We start from the raw sequence: 19,890 nt of genomic DNA, 5'->3' as shown, positions 1-19,890 counted from the left end.
GTCACCTCACCATCATCCTCGATTCGCAGAACAATTCCATTCCAATTTCCAACCAGTCAGACTCAGAACTTACTTGTCACCTTGTACTTTAGCTCCGGTTCAGGAGTACGTCTTCGCGGTCTGGGACTCGGACGAATCGCGGAGTTTGATTGTTGATGTTCGCGATGTTACCGTAAACTTGGTCTTGGTCTTGCTGACGCTCGAGAACAAGTCCGCCCACAAAGCCTTGGCTGCGGCGAGATTATGCGGATGGGGTACTTTATTTACCTACTACAATAGTTGTCCCCAAATAAGGCTCGCAGCTTTTTAATTATTGTAAAATTATCGAGTCAGTTTATAAAGCTCGTCTCGTGCGAGCAGTGTACTCGTAATCCAGAACACCGCGTACGTTACCGGGTAAGATGATTTTATTTTGACGTCTCGTTAAGTGTAAAAATATTCGATTCGAGTGTTGATTAATTTTGTGAATTTTTTTTTTAGACCCGCCATCGAGATGTCTCGATTTGTGTTGGTTACCGTATTGTCGTGTTTAGTCTTAAAATGCCACGGATATGGTCCAATATCCAACGGTAATCCAGTACCAACTCAACCCTCGGCATCGGAAAACAGTGTTCTGAATTTCGCAGCAGCTGATTACGGTTACATTAAACCCGTAGCTCAGCCGCAGAATCCGAATCCGGCCGAAGGCGGATATTGGTGGTTGAATAAGAAATCGCCTTTTGTCGCTTTAACCGATGATAACGTTATTGTACCGGTTAAAAATGAAATAACAGAGGTCAAATACGAATCTAATCCGTTCCTGAATGCTGCCGCAAAGGAGAGTTCGTGCGGTGGATACAACTGTGTTGCAAAGGTTCCTTGTGTTGAAGATGGATACGTTTGCGCTCCACAATACCTTTGCCAGAATGGAGTAATTGATAAGAGTCAATTGAACCTGATCAGTAGCCAAAGTGTAAGTACCTATTTGAGAACATTGCAAGTTTGATTTTGATGATAGCAATATTTAAAATTATGGTTTTCAAAGTTGAAATTGTGTAACTTGTGCACCAAACTCATCACGATTTGAGAAACAAAACTATACGTATAACTAGGTAGGTATCTATTCGTTGAAATTGAGACATCTTCACTCTTTCCTACTCTTTATTCTTAAATACTTACATAAAATTTCACGAACTAAATTTATTGCCCAAATTTTGGTTAATTTTTGAGAGTAGATCATGCTAAAGATTTAAGTAAATTTTATTGAAATAAATTTTTTTTAAATACGCTTTTTCAAGCATATTTTCATTTTCATAAAATTATTTGTGATACGAAGGATTTTTAGCAAAATACCTTATATCGAATTTCGACTTTCTCGTACCCAAAAATCTTATTTTGTCCTCACTTCGAAAAAATTCTAGATGAGCTTTCGTCTTCATTTTACCTCAGCTGAAAAAAATCTGTGTTTATACCAGTAAATAATTTTTAAACATTGTTTTGAATCTATAGATATGCTATGTGGCTTGTGCTTTTATCGACAAAGGATGATAAGGGCTCGTGTAAAGTCAACTCATTGTCAGAGTAAAAGTTGAGGTGCAAACCGTGCAATCTTGTTTGGACGTCTACCCAAGAACAATTTAGGCTTGAATGGGTCGGGCAGGCAAAAAGATGAATCAAAATGTATACCTACTTACCACCTAAACTAAAAACTTTTTTTTCTAATATTTTGTTATTTTGTTACAATGAACGAGTCAGGAAAATATGTTACTGAAACGAATTTTTCAAAAACACTTGAATTAAGTAGATACTAACTTTAGGTGTGGGTGGGGTATTCAAGTAGGTACTCGTACTTACTTACTTACTTGGTAGGTAATAATATATTTTTTTAATACCAAAATACCTATTGGAAATTTTATAAGCACTAATTAGAATGAAATCCAAGAAAACGCAAAAAAATAGTAATAAAAGTGCAATTTCATGGACACTTAAGAATTTTAATTTCCTAAAATTAATTTAAATTTCAAAATAAAAGATGCTTGGATCTGTTTTTTATTATTTATTTTTTAAATTTGTATTTTGAGAACATTTGTCAGGTCGGCTTTGTTGAAATTTGAAAAAGAAACTCTTGAAAATTGATTCTCAAAATTAATTTAAAATAATTAGTGCTTGGATCTGTTTTTTTTTTTTTTTTTTTTTAATTACCTATTAGATATTATTATCTTGGAGAAAATTTGTAATTTGTAAGCCTTGCTGAAATTTGAAATAAGAATTCTAGAAAATTTAAGATGTCTGACTTTAAATGCAAGTTTTAATTAAAAAAAAAAAAAAAAAAAAATTTGAATTGACACTTTTTGTCTCCAGTCTCCGATTTGAATGAAACCAAGCTATATCGAAAGAAGATATCCGAAAATCTCCGCAATCTAAATTTCAGACACTTGAATTCGTTTTTGAATTTTTAGTAAATTTTAAAAAATTTAAAAAATTTAAAAAAGAACAATAATTTTATGGTGATTTTTTAAATTGTTCATAAAATGGGTATATTTTAATTTCAAACAAAATGATCTACTTAATATTGTGAATAATTACTAAATTCCCCTCCTCCTCCTCCTCCTCCTCCTCCTCCTCACCCCCCCCCCCGATCCACCAATTTTAGAATCGATCTAGAAGGAGCAAAAATGAACTTCAACACCTTGTAACATTGTTCCATGGAGAGTCAATATTCAAACGTTAATTTTTGAGCAATTTATTACCTCACCTAATTCCAGAAAAAATGGAAAAAATCAAATGGGTGGTTATTTAAGCACTTCAGACGATATTGTAACAACAAAACTGCTCGTAATATGCAGATTTTCATTTTTTTTTTTTTTTTTTTTTTTTCATTTTTTCTGAAATTTACTAATTGATTAGTAATTTACTTTTGAACTGGAACTGCTGGAATTTTGCGGTGATCACTTGAAGCCGTTGGGAGAGTGCTCGATAAGCTTAAATGGCGGGGAGGGGGGAGTGAAATAAAGTAATTATTCACACAAGTTAAATTTTTCTCTAAAAAAAAAAAAAAAAAAATCGTGAAAAAGCTGAAAAAAATCAAAAATTTATCTACCAAAAAACTAGAAGTCAACTTTACCAACTAAATTTTTGAAATATTTTTCAAATCATTCTATTTCATGCGTACCTATGTGAATTGGTATCGTCTTTTTCTCATTTTTAAAAAATAATTTCCCTACAAATGGTATGGTTTGTTATTCATTGTTTTTTTTAATTTCCCCTGTTCTCACCGTTATGTGAATAGAATTCAAATTTTTGATATTTTCATCAGTACTTATCTATAGAAGTGTAAAACAAAGCGAACCAGGACCCTCATTATCATCACTTTTTTACAAGTACAAAATATTCGATATGCCTACCCGTATTAATGTGGATTTGAGTTGCAGAAAATTTAAAGCCAAAGTGAAGTGCCAAAAAATTAACATTCTTGTGCAGCATTATTTCATATTTTTCATGAATTAATTTTAGGAATTTCATTATGCAATCAGATTTTTGATAAGAAATAAAAATTTGGCATCAGTTTCATTTCAAGCAGATGTGATGTCTTCATCCATAGAAGAGCTCATTCTGCAACTTTTTTATAGTAATATGTACCTAATTGGAAAGCCACGCACTTGATTTTTTTTCATTTCGTCGAGTTGGAGAATTTTTACTTTTAGCTTAGGTTATCTAAGTTACAAAAAATTACAAATTTCCTCATAAATTTTATTTTAAATTAATTTTGTCCAAGTATTTTTTTCTCAAATTAAATTTTTATGTTTGTATTTATACTTTTTGTTTTGTTTCGTTAGAAATTCTGCACTGCGAGCAGTGAAATCTGCTGCAAAGTTACTTCGAGATGCGGAAGTAACGATTGTTATGCCCAGTCGCAAACAGTTGCAGTGATTCCATCATACTCTCAAGTATCTTCGGTTGCTGCCCCTGCCCCCTCATACTCACAACAACCAGCTGTTTCAATCGGTTCGACTGGATATAACAGGCCAGAATATGGATCTTCCATAGGTAGATTAATGTTTTATATCTTTGTAATTAATTCTACAATTATTTAGCTTAATTATTTTGAAAGTATAATTTTTATTATCTATGTATTTTGAATAGGTAGGTACCAAGGTACCTAATTATTTGCCTATTTTCAAATAATGCAATAGCTAATTATTTGTATTTTGTTTTTTTTTTTTATGAACGTATGAATTTTTTTTAGCTCCTACAGCAGCTCCCAGCCCAGCTCCTTATACCGGACCCCAAAACACTACTCCTTATCCAGGATGTGCTGCTGCCCTAAAATGCGTTCCAGATAATTACTGTACTGTTGAAGGTGTCATGTCAGACTTGCCAGTTGTATTAACCAAAGAACTATTGGAAAGCAGAGTTCCACTTTCGGTAATATTGATTCGAATTTAATAAAACTGATTAAATTAAGTTAGCAGTCCATCTTCTTTATACTTATACAGATTCATCTATAAAATTTTGCTCTTTTTTGAACCAACAGGAATGTATCGACCTCTCGACCGGAATCATCGGTAAATGCTGCCGTGACCCTAACTACAAAGATCCGTGGCCCGATCACGACGGCGGTCACGATCATGGCGGTGATCACGATCACGGCCACGGCCACGATCACTCACACGAACACACCGAAGCACCCCAAACACACTACACGATTAAAAAACCAATCGGCGGATACCAAACGAAACCCGGCGCCTTCCCAGCCAACATCCCTTACTCGACCGAAGCTCCCAGACCATCTCCATCATACTCCGGTAGCGGTTCATCGGGCACGTATCAATACCAAGTACCAAACACATACATCCCACCGCCTTCGTCTCAAGTATACATTCCTCCGGCACAGCCTTCAGTACCTACACAATCCTATCTGCCTCCGACTCAACCTACCTATCCACCCCCTCCACCACCAGTTCCTAGTTATATTCCTCCTCAACCAGTACCCAGTTATAACCCACCGACTCAACCTCCTCAACCAGTTCCCAGCTACGTGCCACCTACTCAACCTCCAGTCAGCTACATACCACCGACTCAATCTACTTATAAACCACCAGTTGCTCCTTATGTGCCACCCGCACCTCCTCAGACTATTCCTTCGTACGGATCAGTTGCTCAACCTCAGGTAGCTTCGTACGTTCCTCCTCAACCTCCTCAACCGATTGGAGCATCTTATTATCCGGCTCCTAGTATTACTCTGACGAGACAACCTTTGAACCCTCCTTTGGTATTCGCTTCTGATAGAGTTTTTGAAAAATCCACCGTTACACCGATCGTCGTTTCGCAAGATTACTCTCAATGTGGAGTTCGAGCTAAGGTAAGTTTCGCTGATTAATTAAATTAGTTCGAGATTTCAAACAGAGAAGAGTAATTATTTATGTGGTAATTTTTTAGGATGGCACTGAATATGGCGAAGCTCCCTGGCACGCTGTAATTTACTCGACAAAGAACAAAGATTTAAGCTGTGGAGGTGTCATTGTCTCTGAGAACGCTGTGTTATCTTCTGCTCATTGTTTAGAAAAGTTTGTATTATTCCTACTACGTTAAATTCTGATTAATATTTTGGTCTTATTAAATAATTAAAATATATTTTTAGAACCGATTCAGAATCACTTTACGTTCAAGTAGGACCAGCTGCTAATGTTTACAAAGTAGCAACAGTTGTACGACATCCTCAGTACGATTCTACGTCTCTGAGTAAAGATTTAGCTTTGGCTATTTTAAAAGAACCGATCAAATTTGATACTTATACTCAAAAGATCTGTCTACCATCGCCTCAAACTCAAACACAGAGTTATAACAAAGAATGTTTCATTTCAACCCAGTCTGATACCTTCAATCCAGGTGAGCTTACATCATGAAAATAAAATTTAAATTAAATATCGATGAGCTAACTCAAGTACTATGATAAAAATTACAGGAACAGTTCAAAAACTCAAAGTTCAAACATTCCCTTACAAAGACTGCGAAATCAAATTAAGAAATACTTATCTAGGCAAATACTTCATTCTTCAAGATACGTTTACTTGTGCTTCAACTCCTAGTGAATCGGAATTATGCCAAGTAAGCATAATCTGAATATATTATTACTCTATCGTTTGATAAAATTAAGAAATTTAAACTACGATAATATTCTAGGTTAAATCTGGAGAACCTCTAGCTTGTAACAGAGGTGATGGAGTATTCGAACTATACGGTATTAAAAGCTGGGATCTCGGATGCCAAGAATACAAAAAATCAGCTATTTTCTCGAACAACGACGTTCTATGGATTGAGAACTCGTTGGTAGCTCCTTTGGAGAAATTACTCGCCATCGAACAACTCTTGAGCAAAGAGAAGTTCAAAGGTGAAACTTTGGAAGGAGTTAATATCCAAGAAAAGCCTGGATTCGCTTTGGGATATGGAAGATAAACGATACGAATCGATATTTCGATAACTGAACTTTTTGATAGTTTCTATGAGAAGCATTTATAATTTATTATTAAGGAATTTAGTCGATATCTAAACTGATCTGAAGTTGTACGATGTTGTCTTATTTATTTTTTGCTTACTTTTTCACGCTCGAAGGTATGCACGTCTTTTCTCTCATGTTTTTTTTTCTATGTAAAATGAGTGCCATATTATAATGAATTTTTTAAAAAAGAAATATTTTATGTTTTTTCATTTGATAAACAATTATTATGGTGAGTGAAAATAGACTACGAAGCTTGGAATTTTAGTCGAAGTTCTCAAACTATGCAAATAAAAAATATTTCGCGAACAAAATTAATCACAACGATAAATTTTACAAAATCAAATTTCAATCAGCAAATTGAATAGGTTTTTTTAAAATGATAATGGATATGAGTAATACTCCGAAAATAATAAACAAGTTGATTTAGAAATCATAAAAATGATTCATTCGTTTATAATTCGTTTTTTATCAAAATTCGACACATCAAAAAAATATTCAAAATAACACAATAACGATTCATAAAAGCGACGATACGTAATAGATTAGAGATACATGATCAAGATCTTTGCAGCATTTTTGTATTCAATATTCACCACACCTCGAGTTCTCGATAAACCAATAGGTACTCGATTCGGATCATCATTTCTTCTTCGGAGCGAATTGTAAACCATTAATGTATTTCTTCGGAATATTATATTTACCTGAAATCAAAAAACGACTAAATAACATCGTAAGAGCATTTTTTCAGGCTTCAAGGGGGCTTCAGACTAAAAACGACTGACTCCACCATTTTCAAAAAAAAGCAACAACAACATGGTGAATGAAAGTTACTAATCGTTACTAAATTCAATTCAATAATTTCTCAATACGTTTTCGAGCTTTTTTCGAAGGAATTCTTAACCCAAACAGGGCCAAACACATACAGGGGTGCCCAAAAGTCAGTTTACGCCATCAAAAATCACAATTCTCCAGAGTTTTCAATTTGCTCCAAAAAGCGTGAATATGAAGTTGGGCAGCTAAAAATCGAGTTGTGTGTTATACTCGACCTGTTTAACGAATTTATATACATTTGAGCCGATTCTGGAGGGGACACCTCAAGAGTGGTTTTTGGACCAGTTTTTTTTTCAAAATAAAAATATCCAAAAACCAAAAATTCCTCGTTTGTGAGAAAATTTTTGAAATTTGCGCGAATCGCAGTATTTTGTCATTAATTAACCACACGAGAGCTAATTTTGCCATTTCCAGCCTTTCTTGGGCCTCCCTTTAATTTTTGGATATTTTCATTATGAAAAAATCTGGTCAAAAAGCCACTCTTGAGGTGTCCACTCCAGAATCGACTCAAATGTGGATAAACTCGTTAAACAGATCGAGTATAACACACAACTCGATTTTCAGCTGCGCAACTTCATATTCACACCTTCTGGAGCAAATTCAAAATTCTGGAGAAATTGAAAAATCGCGATGGAGGCTCCAGAATGGCTGGAAATAGCGAAATTTGGATTTGAGGGGTTATTATCAGTTTTAGGACTTATTTTGAACATTTTTACTGGTCAAGTACGTATTTTTTTTTTTTAAAAAGCATAAATCACCAAAATAGTCAATTTTGGATTTTCAAAAATTCACCAAAAATCGAAAAATGAACTTGGGCAGCTGAAAATTTGGTTTCGGGGGTTTTAGACTATGCTCTTTCCAAAAATCGCGGTCCCGTTCAAATCGGAGGCGGACACCTCAAGAGGTTCCCTTGTAAGCCTCCTAAAGAAAAACTAATGACATTGATCTGATAGGAAATTTAATCCTCTACAATTTTCGTCAGTGTCATTTTTCTCCAAGATGCACCGTTCGCCGAGAAAATCAACTTTCATGTCCACAAACGTGAATTTAAAAAAAAAAAAAAAAATGAAAAAAATTGGGGAAAAAAATTAAAATTAATTCAGCAGTTAAGTTCAGCTATTTTTAACATGATTCCCATAATTAGATGAAATATAAATGATCTTTTCAAAAAAAACACGTCAACTTTTTTTTTACAAAAACGCCGGACCCCTGGGGAGGGGGGTGCTACCAAAATTAAATTTTGTAAAAATGAAAAAAATCAAGTGACATGTCAAAATGTAGGTTTTTTAGGTTGAGAAACACGAATCTGAGGTCTTTTTTTCCCTCAAACCCTTTGGGGAGGTGCTACCAAAATCAAATTTTGTAAAAACGAAAAAAAAAATCGAGTGATATGTCAAAATGTAGGTTTTTTGGATCGAGAAACACAAATCTGGGGTTCTTTTTTCCCTCAAACCCTTTGAGGAGGTGCTACCAAAATCAAATTTTGTAAAAATGAAAAAAAAAATCGAGTGATATGTCAAAATGTAGGTTTTTTGGATCGAGAAACACGAATCTGAAGTCCCTTTTTTTACTCAGCCCCTATCCGGGGAGGTGCTACTTAAATTCAATTTTGAAAAAATCACAAAAATTCGACTAGTGTATCAAAATCCAGGTTTTTTTGGTTGTGGGGTTTTATTTGTCAGTTTTTCAATCATTCGACCCGATATCGTCGGTTATTATTTTATATCATAACTAGAAAAATCGCGCCTAGTCGCAAAGTAACTAACCACACCCAAATTCTACACACTCAAACACACATTTTTACGCAATCACAATATTTTGAAGCGAGTTGAATAAAAGAACTTATGCCTTATTCACTTACAATTAATTCGCGTTAATTTAGTTAAAAATTAAAATGTAGTCTCGTTTGAGACAAGATATCTCAAGAACGGTAGCACCTCCCCAACGGTCCCCGAAGGGTCTGAGGGAAAAAAGGACCTCAGATTCGTGTTTCTCGACCCATGAAACCTATATTTTGACATATCACAATCACTAGATTTTTTTCATTTTTACAAAATTTGATTCTGGTAGCATCTCCCCAAAGGGTTTGAGGGGAAAAAGGACCTTAGATTCGTGCTTCTCGACGCAAAAAATCTACATTTCGACATGTCACTCGATTTTTTTTTTTTCATTTTTACAAAATTTGATTTTAGTAGCACCCCTCCCCCCCCCCCCAAAGTCCGGCATATGACAATAGGAGTAATTGCGTGCCCCCCCCCACCCAGCGGATCCATCCGGGACAACTTTTTTCTTAAAGGGGACATCCTAAGGAACATTTTAAAGCAAACTTGCCAAAAAAAAAGTTGGCCTTACTCACAAAATGGTGGCCATTTTGATTGACAGGTCAGCCGAAATCGCAGATTTTGCGTTTTAACATAGGACTTGCGCGAACTTTTTCAAACTTTACAAAGGTAGATCGAAAGATCATGCAAAAATTTATCACCTGTCAAAATTTCAAGTGCTAAAGTGCGTTTTTCGATTTTTGGTGAATTTTTGAAAATCGAACTTAGGCCAAAAATGAGGGAAAAAATCAAAATTTTACCAAATTGACCAAGAAAGCTGAAATTTGGCGTATACCCTATTATCGAGATGCCAAATCGATTGGAAACGGTTTCAACCCGTTTTGAGCAGTTCTGGAGCCTCCAGCAGATTTTTGAAACTCGAAATTCCCACAAAATTCCATCAAATTGGAGTAGTAAAGCTAAAATTTATTCTAAAAACTAATTTCAATACGCTACGAAGTACTGCAGGTGAATTTCAAGTCGTTTTGGAGCCTTCAGCGACTTTTTGAAAATTCCTGAAGCCTCCAGCAGATTTTTGAAACTTTAAATTTTCACAAAATTTCATCAAATGAAGATGGAAAGCTGAAACTTACTCTACACTCCAATTTTAACACCCTTCTGAAGACGGTCTCAGGTGGGTTCAAATAATTTCAGGGCCTCCAGCGACTTTTTTTGAAAATTACTGGAGCCTCCAGCAGATTTTTGAAACTTTAAATTTTCACAAAATTTCATCAATGGAGATGGAAAGCTGAAATTTACTCTACACTCCAATTTTAACACCCTCTGAAGACGACTTCAGGTGGGTTCAAGTCATTTTAGGGCCTCCAGTGACTTTTTTGAAAATTACTGGAGCCTCGAGTAGATTTTTGAAACTTGAAATTTCCCCAACATTAATTTATCAAATAGAGTTGGCAAGCTGAAATTTACTTCGCAGACTACATTTTGGTTTCAAATGGATTTGAAGCTTCCAGCTACTTTTAGGAAATTCCCATTTTACAAAAAAACGTCATATAACTTTTCAAAAAGTTGCTGGAGGCTCCAAAAAGACTTGAAATTTACCAGCAGTCAACTTCGTAGCGCATTGAAATTAGTTTGCATGATGGATTTCGACTCTCCATCTTAGTTTGATGAAATTTTGGGGAAATTTAAAGTTTCAAAAATCTACTGGAGGCTCCAGTAATTTTCAAAAAAGTCGCGGGAGGCCCTAAAGTTACTTGAACCCACCTGAAGTCGTCTTCAGAGGGTGTTAAAATTGGAGTGTAGTGTAAATTTCAGCTTTCCATCTCCATTTGATGAAATTTTGTGAAAATTTAAAGTTTCAAAAATCTGCTGGAGGCTTCAGGAATTTTCAAAAAGTCGCTGGAGGCTCCAAAACGACTTGAAATTCACCTGCAGTACTTCGTAGCGTATTGAAATTAGTTTTTAGAATAAATTTTAGCTTTACAACTCCAATTTGATGGAATTTTGTGGGAATTTCGAGTTTCAAAAATCTGCTGGAGGCTCCAGAACTGCTCAAAACGGGTTGAAACCGTTTCCAATCGATTTGGCATCTAAATTTCAGCTTTCTTGGTCAATTTGGTAAAATTTTGATTTTTTCCCTCATTTTTGGCCTGAGTTCGATTTTCAAAAATTCACCAAAAATCGAAAAACGCACTTTAGCACTTGAAATTTTGACAGGTGATAAATTTTTGCATGATCTTTCGATCTACCTTTGAAAAGTTTGAAAAAGTTCGCGCAAGTCCTATGTTAAAACGCAAAATCTGCGATTTCGGCTGACCTGTCAATCAAAATGGCCGCCATTTTGTGAGTAAGGCCAACTTTCTTTTTGGCAAGTTTGCTTTAAAATGTTCCTTAGGATGTCCCCTTTAAGAAAAAAGTTGTCCTGGAGGATCGGCCCGGGTGGGGGTGCAATTACTCCTATTGTCATAATATGCCGGACTACAAGGGTCTGACGTTTCTGTAAAAAAAAATTGACTTTTTTTTTTTGAAAAGATCATTTATATTTCATCAAATTATGGGAATCACATGTTAAAAATAGCTGAAATTAACTGCTGAATTAATTTTAAATTTTTTCCCCCAGTTTTTTCATTTTTTTTTTTAGTTCACGTTTTTTGACATAAAAGTTGATTTTCCCGGCGAACGGCGCATCCTAGAGAAAAATGACTGCAGAGAAAATTGTAGAGGATAAAATTTCCTATCAGATTAATGCAATTAGTTTTTCTTTAGGAGGCTTAGTTCTTGAATTATATGTGATTTTTGATGGCGTAAACTGACTTTTGAGCACCCCTGTATCAGTGCCAAACTACCAATTTCAATTGCAACAGACAATGTAATACTGAATATACCTGTCAATATTTTTTCGATGAAATTAATCTGATTGCCTTGTATTTGAAGCTGTGGCGTTTTCAAACCATTAACTTGATTGATAGTAGCGCTAGCGGCGACACCTCTTTGACATTCTCGCGAAAATTCTTCCATATTTATTCCATAAGCTTCTAAGTTATTTATTAACGTTACCTGAAAAAAATAAAAATTATAAAAAATAACGATAAAGATCCTTCGGTAACGTACGAAGTCGTTTAAACATTCGCAATACGTACTTTTTTACCACCAGCCTTATTCGCTATTCTGATATCAATCATGGGTAATTTCCCTTTTTGACTGAATCCAGAATTGCCATCGGTGGTTATTTTAAACGATCTGCTCATTTTGTACAATACTCTGTTCATTATCTCTTCCCATTTAGCAGTCTCTGGTACCTCTGAAGTGTTTCCTTGAGCTATCAAAGTTTTTAATACAGGATCTAATCGAACGGTGCTGTAAATTTCACATATTACATTACAGTTAATATTGTATTTTAACTCTTGGATTATCAAATTCAACGTCGTAATACTCACGAATTATCATTAGGAAGAGGTAGTTGATGTTTACGAATATATTCGGCGGTGTATTTACGAGCTTGAGATACAGTCATAGATTCTCCTTTCCTATACAGGGGAAAAAAATCAATTAAAACGATACTAAAAAATTAAAAAAAATATTCGTCATGATGAAAATTACAAAATATACGAACTTGCATAAAAATTCGGAGAATATCGGAAGCACAGCAGCGGTAACGGTATAAGTTTCGCAAACTTGAGGCTGGGAAGCTTTCGTATTCTCGCTAGTACCAGAATCGCTATTATGATGATCGACGAAACCAGATATCAAATGATGAGAGTAATTAATCTGAGTAATACTTTGTACACCTGGACTAGGTTCTTCGATTTTGATTAAATTATCGACGCTCATTTGTTGTATAAATTTGGACATTTTCTTGAACGAGGTTTTCTTTATATCGATAGTTTTACCTTCTGGACAAGCCGGTATCATGTGTAACTTATAAAAATTACTAATTAATAACGGTAACTTGATGCTTTTCATCGAAGTATTCAACGCTTTCAGGAAACAATACATTAAAATATCATCGGGCGATTCTAACTCGTTACTCTGTACTTCTTCGTGTTCCAGTTCACCATTATCATCGTTTGGTTCAATTTCTTCGGGTTCGGATTCGACAATTTGAGGCTGAGGTTTAGGCCGAGGCTCTGTATCTTTAGCTTTCAACGTATTCGCATACGAGGGTGGTTTATTTTCATCGTTAGTAGGTTTAGCTTTCTCTTCGTGTTCGGTATTTTTACCCAAAACGGGACCTTGCTGAGGAAGAGGAACTACGGTACCGAATTTACATAGCTCGTCGTCGAGAACATGTAACACAATGACACATTTTCCTCGACCAGCCGACATATACATATCTTGGCTGGATAGAGCGCATTCTCCCATCGCTACGGCGGCTTTATTGTCCGTGCAATTCACGTAAACGGAGTCGTTTTTGTTCACTTTACCAAACCGATTCCTGGGGTTTTGAGAGATCACTCCAGCTGCCATGAAATCAGCACCGCCTTGCAATACTGGCAGTACTTCGGAAGCTGTGGTGAAAAATGGAAGTAAGTTCGGATACCTCCATAGCAAATACAACGTAGGATATAGCTTAGTGCCTTTGGAGAAAAATATGGGCAGTTTTTCGATACAATAGAAGTAAGCTGATTCGCCGTTGTATGTCAAGATTTTGATCAAACTTAGGTCATCTTTCTGAGGTAGTATGTCTTTTAAATCATCCGCCGTTAGTTTTGGGAAATTCTTCGTTAGTTCCAACTTCAATTTTTTTCTGTAGAGGAGAAGAACAATGAAAATAAAACGATATACGGTATGGTATATATTTAGAAAGCAAAATGAACTTTGAATTACTTGTCGGATCCTTTCATTTGAGTGTTGGATTTCACTTTGAAGGGTTTCTTGAACATGTTGACGATGTATTTGGTGCAAGTGTTCTAATTAAACTATAAAGTGAGGATATTATTGCACAATTCGAGCAATATTACAGAGTGTTGAGCTCGAATTTTTATCACGACGATTTCTGTAATCAATAACGGTGTAAAATAATGATCTGTATGTATAAACTGGATAGAAGCCCATGAAGATTCCGTTTCGGCAGAAGAAAAACATGAAATTACCTCTAGAATTACCTGAATTACCTAATACGAAATTTTTTTCAAATAAAAAGTTTTCTTTCTGAAATTTTGAATTTTGATAGCTGAAATGAAGATTTCCTTCATCTTTAAAATCCTTATCCTGCAATATTCCCGAATATTGTATTTTTTTTATATTATCAGAGCTGAGTTAACATTTGAGTTTGACTAAACTAAGCAGATTCAAAATAATACGAAAATCGTAGACGAAAAAATATCAAAAATGAAAAATTGAAAAATCAATATTCTGAGAAGAGTTTTGAACTTTACAACGATCGAACCTTCACCGGAACTCTGAACACCATAAACCAATTAATTTTTATTATAAGAATGAATTATCAGAACACGAACAATAAAGTTACATAAACGAATATTTCATCTCCTAACAACAGAATTTAGACAACAAAATTACCAATAACTAACACGAAATTCACGTATTAATCCTTCGGCTTAGTAAAACTGTCCGGGAGCATGTTTACCGTAATTTTTATCCGTAGCTCTAACTTCGTCAATTTTTAAAATTTGCTTGACAACTTGCATCGCCAAAAGTATTTGCTGTTTTTTACTGCGCAGAGTTTCGATTACTTGTTGCTTCTTCATATCTGAAAAATTAACGTAGTTTTGTTTTTGTAGATGAGTAAGTAAACTGAAAAGGCGAAAGAAATTCGTGATAGGTATTTTGCATCCTACCGCTGGTTCCTTCTTGCATACAATCTATTCCTAGGAAAGGATTTTCTTCTAAAATTTGCCTGGATTTCGTTTCTGTAACCAAATGAATAGGAGAATAACCGCAATTTTCGGCTAACGTTATAGGTATACTTTCCAAGGCATCGGCGAAAGCTCGAAATGAATATTGCTCCAGAGTTGAAATCTGTGAGAAAAGTATTACAATGTTATATTACGCTATTATACTTATGGCTTTGATGAGATCACGTATCAATTTGCATACTTTATCAGCTTCTTTAGAGACCGCAATAGCACACGACAATTCGCAAGAACCACCACCGTATACGATTTTATTTTCGAGAATGAGGTTCTTTATCATACATAGAGCATCGTGGAAACTTCTTTTTGCTTCTTCGATGATCTGAAATAAATTTACCATCAACGACTTACTAAGCTATTGCCTCCCCGAATCAATATCGTTACTACAGAAGAGTTGAGGCAATCTTCGAAAAGAACCAATCGATTATTATCGGTACCTATCGATAGTTCTCGAACTGATCCAGCGAATCCTAGTTTTTCGTACGTTAGATCTTCAAAACGTGCTACAACTTTGGCACCAGTGGCACTTCGCATGAGCTACGAGAATAATAAAAATGTATTTACTTAATTCAGTAGGTATTGAATTCAAAATAGGATCAAGTTACGAATTCAGTCTTACTTCGATTTCACGTTCGGAGACATATCGCAAACCTATCGTGTTCGTACGTAATAATAAATAATTTGCGGTATCTTCGATTCCAGCTTGACACACTACACAATTTGCTCCAACTTCGACAAGCTACAGAGAATAAAAATATGTTGGTAAAAACATTTGTAATATAGTCCGGCATAATTATGACAATAGGAGTAATTGCACCCCCCCCCCCCCGCCGATCCTCCGGGACAACATTTTTCTTAAAAGGGACATCCTAAGGAACATTTTAAAGCAAACTTGCCAAAAAGAAAGTTGGCCTTACTCACAAAATGGCGGCCATTTTGATTGACAGGTCAGCCGAAATCGCAGATTTTGCGTTTCAACATAGGACTTGCGCGAACTTTTTCAAACTTTACAAAGGTAGATCGAAAGATCATGCAAAAATGTATCACCTGTCAAAATTTCAAGTGCTAAAGTGCGTTTTTCGATTTTTGGTGAATTTTTGAAAATCGAACTTAGGCCAAAAATGAGGTAAAAAATCAAAATTTTACCAAATTGACCAAGAAAGCTGAAATTTGGGATATACCCTATTTTCGACATGCCGAATCGATTGGAACCGGTTTTAATCCGTTTTGAGCAGTTCTGGAGCCTCCAGCAGATTTTTGAAACTCGAAATTTCCACAAAATTTCATCAAATTGGAGTTGTTAAGCTGAAAATTATTCTAAAAACTAATTTCAATACGCTAAGAAGTACTGCAGGTGAATTTCAAGTCGTTTTGGAGCCTCCAGCGTTTTTTTTGAAAATTCCTGAAGCCTCCAGCAGATTTTCGAAACTTGAAATTTTCACAAAATTTCATGAAATGAAGATGGAAAGCTGAAATTTACTCTACATTCCAATTTTGACACTCTCTGAAGATGACTTCTGGTGGGTTCAAGTCATTTTAGGGGCTCCAGCGACTTTTTTGAAAATTACTGAAGCCTCCAGTAGATTTTTGAAATTTGAAATTTCCCCAAAATTTCATCAAACTGAGATGGAGAGTCGAAATTCTTTCAGCAAACTAGTTTCAATATAGGTACGCTACGAAGTTGACTGTTGGTGGATTTTCAAGTCGTTTTGGAGCCTCCAGCGACTTTTTGAAAGGTCGTACGACGTTTTTTTGGAAAATTGAAAATTTCCTAAAAGTAGCTGGAAGCTTCAAAACCATTTGAAACCCCCATGTAGTCTGCGAAGTAAATTTCAGCTTGCCAACTCCATTTGATAAATTAATGTTGGGGAAATTTCAAGTTTCAAAAATCTACTGGAGGCTCCAGTAATTTTCAAAAAAGTCGCTGGAGGCTCTAAAATGACTTGAACCCACCTGAAGTCGTCTTCAGAGGGTGTTAAAATTGGAGTGTAGAGTAAATTTCAGCTTTCCATATCTATTTGATGAAATTTTGTGAAAATTTAAAAGTTTCAAAAATCTGCTGGAGACTTTAGTAATTTTCAAAAAAGTCGCTGGAGGCTTTAAAATGACTTGAACCCACCTGAAGTCGTTATCAGAGGGTGTTAAAATTGGAATTTAGAGTAAATTTCAGCTTTCCATCTTCATTTCATGAAATTTTGTGAAAATTTAAAGTTTCGAAGATCTGCTGGAGGCTTCAGGAATTTTCAAAAAAACGCCGGAGGCTCCAAAACGACTTAAAATTCACCTGCAGTACTTCTTAGCGTATTGAAATTAGTTTTTAGAATAATTTTCAGATTAACAACTCCAATTTGATGGAATTTTGTGGGAATTTCGAGTTTCAAAAATCTGCTGGAGGCTCCAGAACCGCTCAAAACGAATTGAAACTGGTTCCAATCGATTTGGCATGCCGAAAATAGAGTATATCCCAAATTTCAGCTTTCTGGGTCAATTTGGTAAAATTTTGATTTTTTCCCACATTTTTGGCCAAAATTCGATTTTCAAAAATTCACCAAAAATCGAAAAACGCACTTTAGCTCTTGAAATTTTGACAGGTGATACATTTTTTATTTTTGCATGATCTTTCGATCTACCTTTGTAAAGTTTGAAAAATTTCGTGCAAGTCCTACGTTGAAACGCAAAATCTGCGATTTCGGCTGACCCGTCAATCAAAATGGCCGCCATTTTGTAAGTAAGGCCAACTTTGTTTTGGCAAGTTTGCTTTAAAATGTTCCTTAGGATGTCCCCTTTATGAAAAATGTTGTCTCGGAGGATCGGCGGGGGGGGGGGTGCAATTACTCATATTGTCATATGCCGGACTAATATGGAAGTTTAAAATTTAAATAGGCACGAATCACACTCACTTTGTTGACCATTAGATTGTAAATTTCTTGTTCGTATTCTTTAACTTCTTTGAACGTATCGATAGATGCCATCTCTAAGTAAGCTTTTACTTGATTCGGTTTCGGCATTTCTAATCCACAACCTACGATAGCGATAGCAGCTTTCGTTAATTCCTATCAAGTTAAACAAATGAGTAATCACTAATCAAACAACAGAAATTCTGTTTCAATTTACTTCAAACTGAACGAACCTTCTCCATATGAGAGTGAGAGAATTGTTGATCTAGAACAACACCATTCACCAAAATCGTATCTTCCAACGAACCGCCAGTTTTACCTTCCATTTTGATACGTTCCAAATCTACAAAATTGTTCTCAATATCAGCAACTTTCAATACAGCTTCGACGGCCATTTCAGCGAACTTCTCGGTACATTTGCTAACTCTATGAAACATAATAGGTATCTTATTATTCTGTTAAACGTTCACGAGGGATGTAGTGATGCTTGTAAAATTGAGGTACATTTTCGATCTTAAAGACGTCATGGCGATTCGTTTCAAAAAATCGTTATTATTTTCCACCGAAATCTGTTCGCTAATCGAGTCTAGATGTTTCATACAAAACTGTGCAGCTAATTCGAACCCGTCGGCGATTCTAATCGGATGGATTCCTTTTTCGATCAATTTATCCACTTCTTCTAATAAAGCACCTGCTAAAACTAAGTAGGTACCGCAACGATTAGTATATTTCAGGTGATTTCCTTTTACTCGTTCAAGTATTGAATTTTACCTACCAACAACTCCGGTGGTACCATCTCCTACACCGTTATCTTGGCATTCTGATAACTCGACTAGTAATTTGGCGATAGCGTGATCTACATCCATTTGTTGTAAAATTGTGACGCCGTCGTTAGTAACGGTTAAATCTCCATCAGGGGATAGCATAGCTTTATCTAAACTTTTAGGCCCCAGCGATGACTTCATGATCGATGTTACAGCTTTGGCTGCTAATATATGACCCTAAACACGATCAAAAGTGTTATAGAATAAGCATCATATTGTAGTTATTTGAAGAATGGAACTCTTACCTTGATTACATCGACGCCGCTGATTTGCTCTTTTTCGGATTGTTCTCGTAGAATGATGAATGGCCGACCGTATTCGTCAAATGTCATATGACTGGCGTATTTTTCTTTTCTATCGGGTCTCATGTTGCGATTCATTTTCAACAATAGATAATTATTGTGATTATTCAAGATTACTCTTTCAACGTTAAATTTATCGTCCAATTTGCACAAATTTGCAGTTCAAGTTCCAAGTTCACCCCCTGTTGGGTGAAATTCCGCGATTCCGCGAATAAATCCGCCAAAAAAAACCGCCAATCCGCTATAAAAACCGCCTTTAAGGGATTAGACGATTTACTTGAAAGCGACTTTTATAGCGAACTGGCTAATCCGTCCAAAAACCCGCTTAGCGGATTAATAATCCGCCAAATTACCTGTGAAGTGAGTAAACCGCGGAAAAAACCGCTGAAAAAATCGCGTCTACTCCGTGGTGGTTCGTCTGAATTTCAAATGCAGCTTATCTTTTCTGTGAACGGATGTAGTTCGAGAATACCTGGGGTACCTCCCTGAATTTTTTCAGAATTTTTCATCGAAGGGGGAGAGGGGGAGGAGGGAGAACAAAAGAAAACTTTAAATCGCCATATCCCCGGAACGAAAAAATATACCAAAACGATTTTTTCGTCAAATAAGTATGTATCTTTTAGGTCTACCTTCTATAGAAATCATCGCCAGGCCATTTGGATTGGCGGGTCAAACTCTCAAAAGCTCAAAAAACCACGTTTTTTACGTTTTTCTCAAAAATTATGCACAAATGGCGGAAATTGAAGAGAACTAAAATTGTTCTACGTGTTTTACAAAACTACGCGCGCAGAAGTATTTTTGCTTACATCAAGATGGCTAAAAAGTATTCGGGAGGGGAGGGGGATAAAATATGTGAAATGCTTTGAAATTTTGATGAAACATTGTTATGTACCTTTGAAAAAAT

General features: G+C 35.6%; 3 protein-coding genes across 3 annotated transcripts; 1 reads left to right on the top strand and 2 right to left on the bottom strand.

Moving 5' to 3' along the window:
- The first annotated feature begins 228 nt into the window (after positions 1-228).
- On the top strand, positions 229-6,670 carry LOC135845101 (serine proteinase stubble-like). Its single transcript, XM_065363567.1, has 9 exons — positions 229-396; positions 481-952; positions 3,816-4,026; positions 4,226-4,404; positions 4,514-5,341; positions 5,419-5,546; positions 5,621-5,868; positions 5,945-6,087; positions 6,163-6,670. Exons 2-9 carry the CDS (start codon positions 494-496, stop codon positions 6,433-6,435), a joined length of 2,469 nt encoding a protein of 822 aa, XP_065219639.1. The 5' UTR covers positions 229-396; positions 481-493; the 3' UTR covers positions 6,436-6,670.
- Positions 6,671-6,900: 230 nt separating this feature from the next.
- Positions 6,901-14,113, bottom strand: eIF2D (eukaryotic translation initiation factor 2D). Its single transcript, XM_065363568.1, has 6 exons — positions 13,918-14,113; positions 12,704-13,837; positions 12,528-12,617; positions 12,231-12,447; positions 11,976-12,147; positions 6,901-7,179 (listed from the first exon to the last, which is right to left on the bottom strand). The coding sequence occupies exons 1-6, from the start codon at positions 13,971-13,973 to the stop codon at positions 7,118-7,120; spliced, it is 1,731 nt and encodes a 576-aa protein (XP_065219640.1). The 5' UTR covers positions 13,974-14,113; the 3' UTR covers positions 6,901-7,117.
- On the bottom strand, positions 13,918-19,160 carry LOC135845107 (T-complex protein 1 subunit epsilon-like). The gene is made up of 11 exons (XM_065363572.1): positions 18,930-19,160; positions 18,636-18,861; positions 18,365-18,560; positions 18,094-18,286; positions 17,864-18,016; positions 15,583-15,702; positions 15,308-15,500; positions 15,148-15,275; positions 14,889-15,069; positions 14,678-14,800; positions 13,918-14,086 (listed from the first exon to the last, which is right to left on the bottom strand). The coding sequence occupies exons 1-11, from the start codon at positions 19,062-19,064 to the stop codon at positions 14,010-14,012; spliced, it is 1,725 nt and encodes a 574-aa protein (XP_065219644.1). The 5' UTR covers positions 19,065-19,160; the 3' UTR covers positions 13,918-14,009.
- Between the last annotated feature and the right edge of the window lie 730 nt (positions 19,161-19,890).

Source organism: Planococcus citri, chromosome 4 (genome assembly GCF_950023065.1).
Source record: "Planococcus citri chromosome 4, ihPlaCitr1.1, whole genome shotgun sequence".
In the NCBI taxonomy this organism is placed as follows: domain Eukaryota; kingdom Metazoa; phylum Arthropoda; class Insecta; order Hemiptera; family Pseudococcidae; genus Planococcus; species Planococcus citri.
Note: the sequence above shows the minus strand (reverse complement) of the source record. Positions and strands in the feature narration are given on the sequence as shown.

Excerpts from the sequence above, each read along its gene's own strand:
- LOC135845101 (XM_065363567.1), top strand. The coding sequence starts at position 494 with ATGTCTCGATTTGTGTTGGTTACCGTATTGTCGTGTTTAGTCTTAAAA. Across the intron at positions 4,405-4,513 it reads AAAGCAGAGTTCCACTTTCG|GAATGTATCGACCTCTCGAC; the intron begins GTAATATTGATT and ends TTGAACCAACAG. Across the intron at positions 6,088-6,162 it reads GTGAATCGGAATTATGCCAA|GTTAAATCTGGAGAACCTCT; the intron begins GTAAGCATAATC and ends ATAATATTCTAG.
- eIF2D (XM_065363568.1), bottom strand. The coding sequence starts at position 13,973 with ATGTTCAAGAAACCCTTCAAAGTGAAATCCAACACTCAAATGAAAGGA. Across the intron at positions 13,838-13,917 it reads CAAATGAAAGGATCCGACAA|AAAAAAATTGAAGTTGGAAC; the intron begins GTAATTCAAAGT and ends TCTCCTCTACAG. Across the intron at positions 12,618-12,703 it reads TTCTCCGAATTTTTATGCAA|GAAAGGAGAATCTATGACTG; the intron begins GTTCGTATATTT and ends TCCCCTGTATAG.
- LOC135845107 (XM_065363572.1), bottom strand. The coding sequence starts at position 19,064 with ATGAATCGCAACATGAGACCCGATAGAAAAGAAAAATACGCCAGTCAT. Across the intron at positions 18,017-18,093 it reads CTCACTCTCATATGGAGAAG|GAATTAACGAAAGCTGCTAT; the intron begins GTTCGTTCAGTT and ends TTAACTTGATAG. Across the intron at positions 15,070-15,147 it reads TCTCTAAAGAAGCTGATAAA|ATTTCAACTCTGGAGCAATA; the intron begins GTATGCAAATTG and ends CTTTTCTCACAG.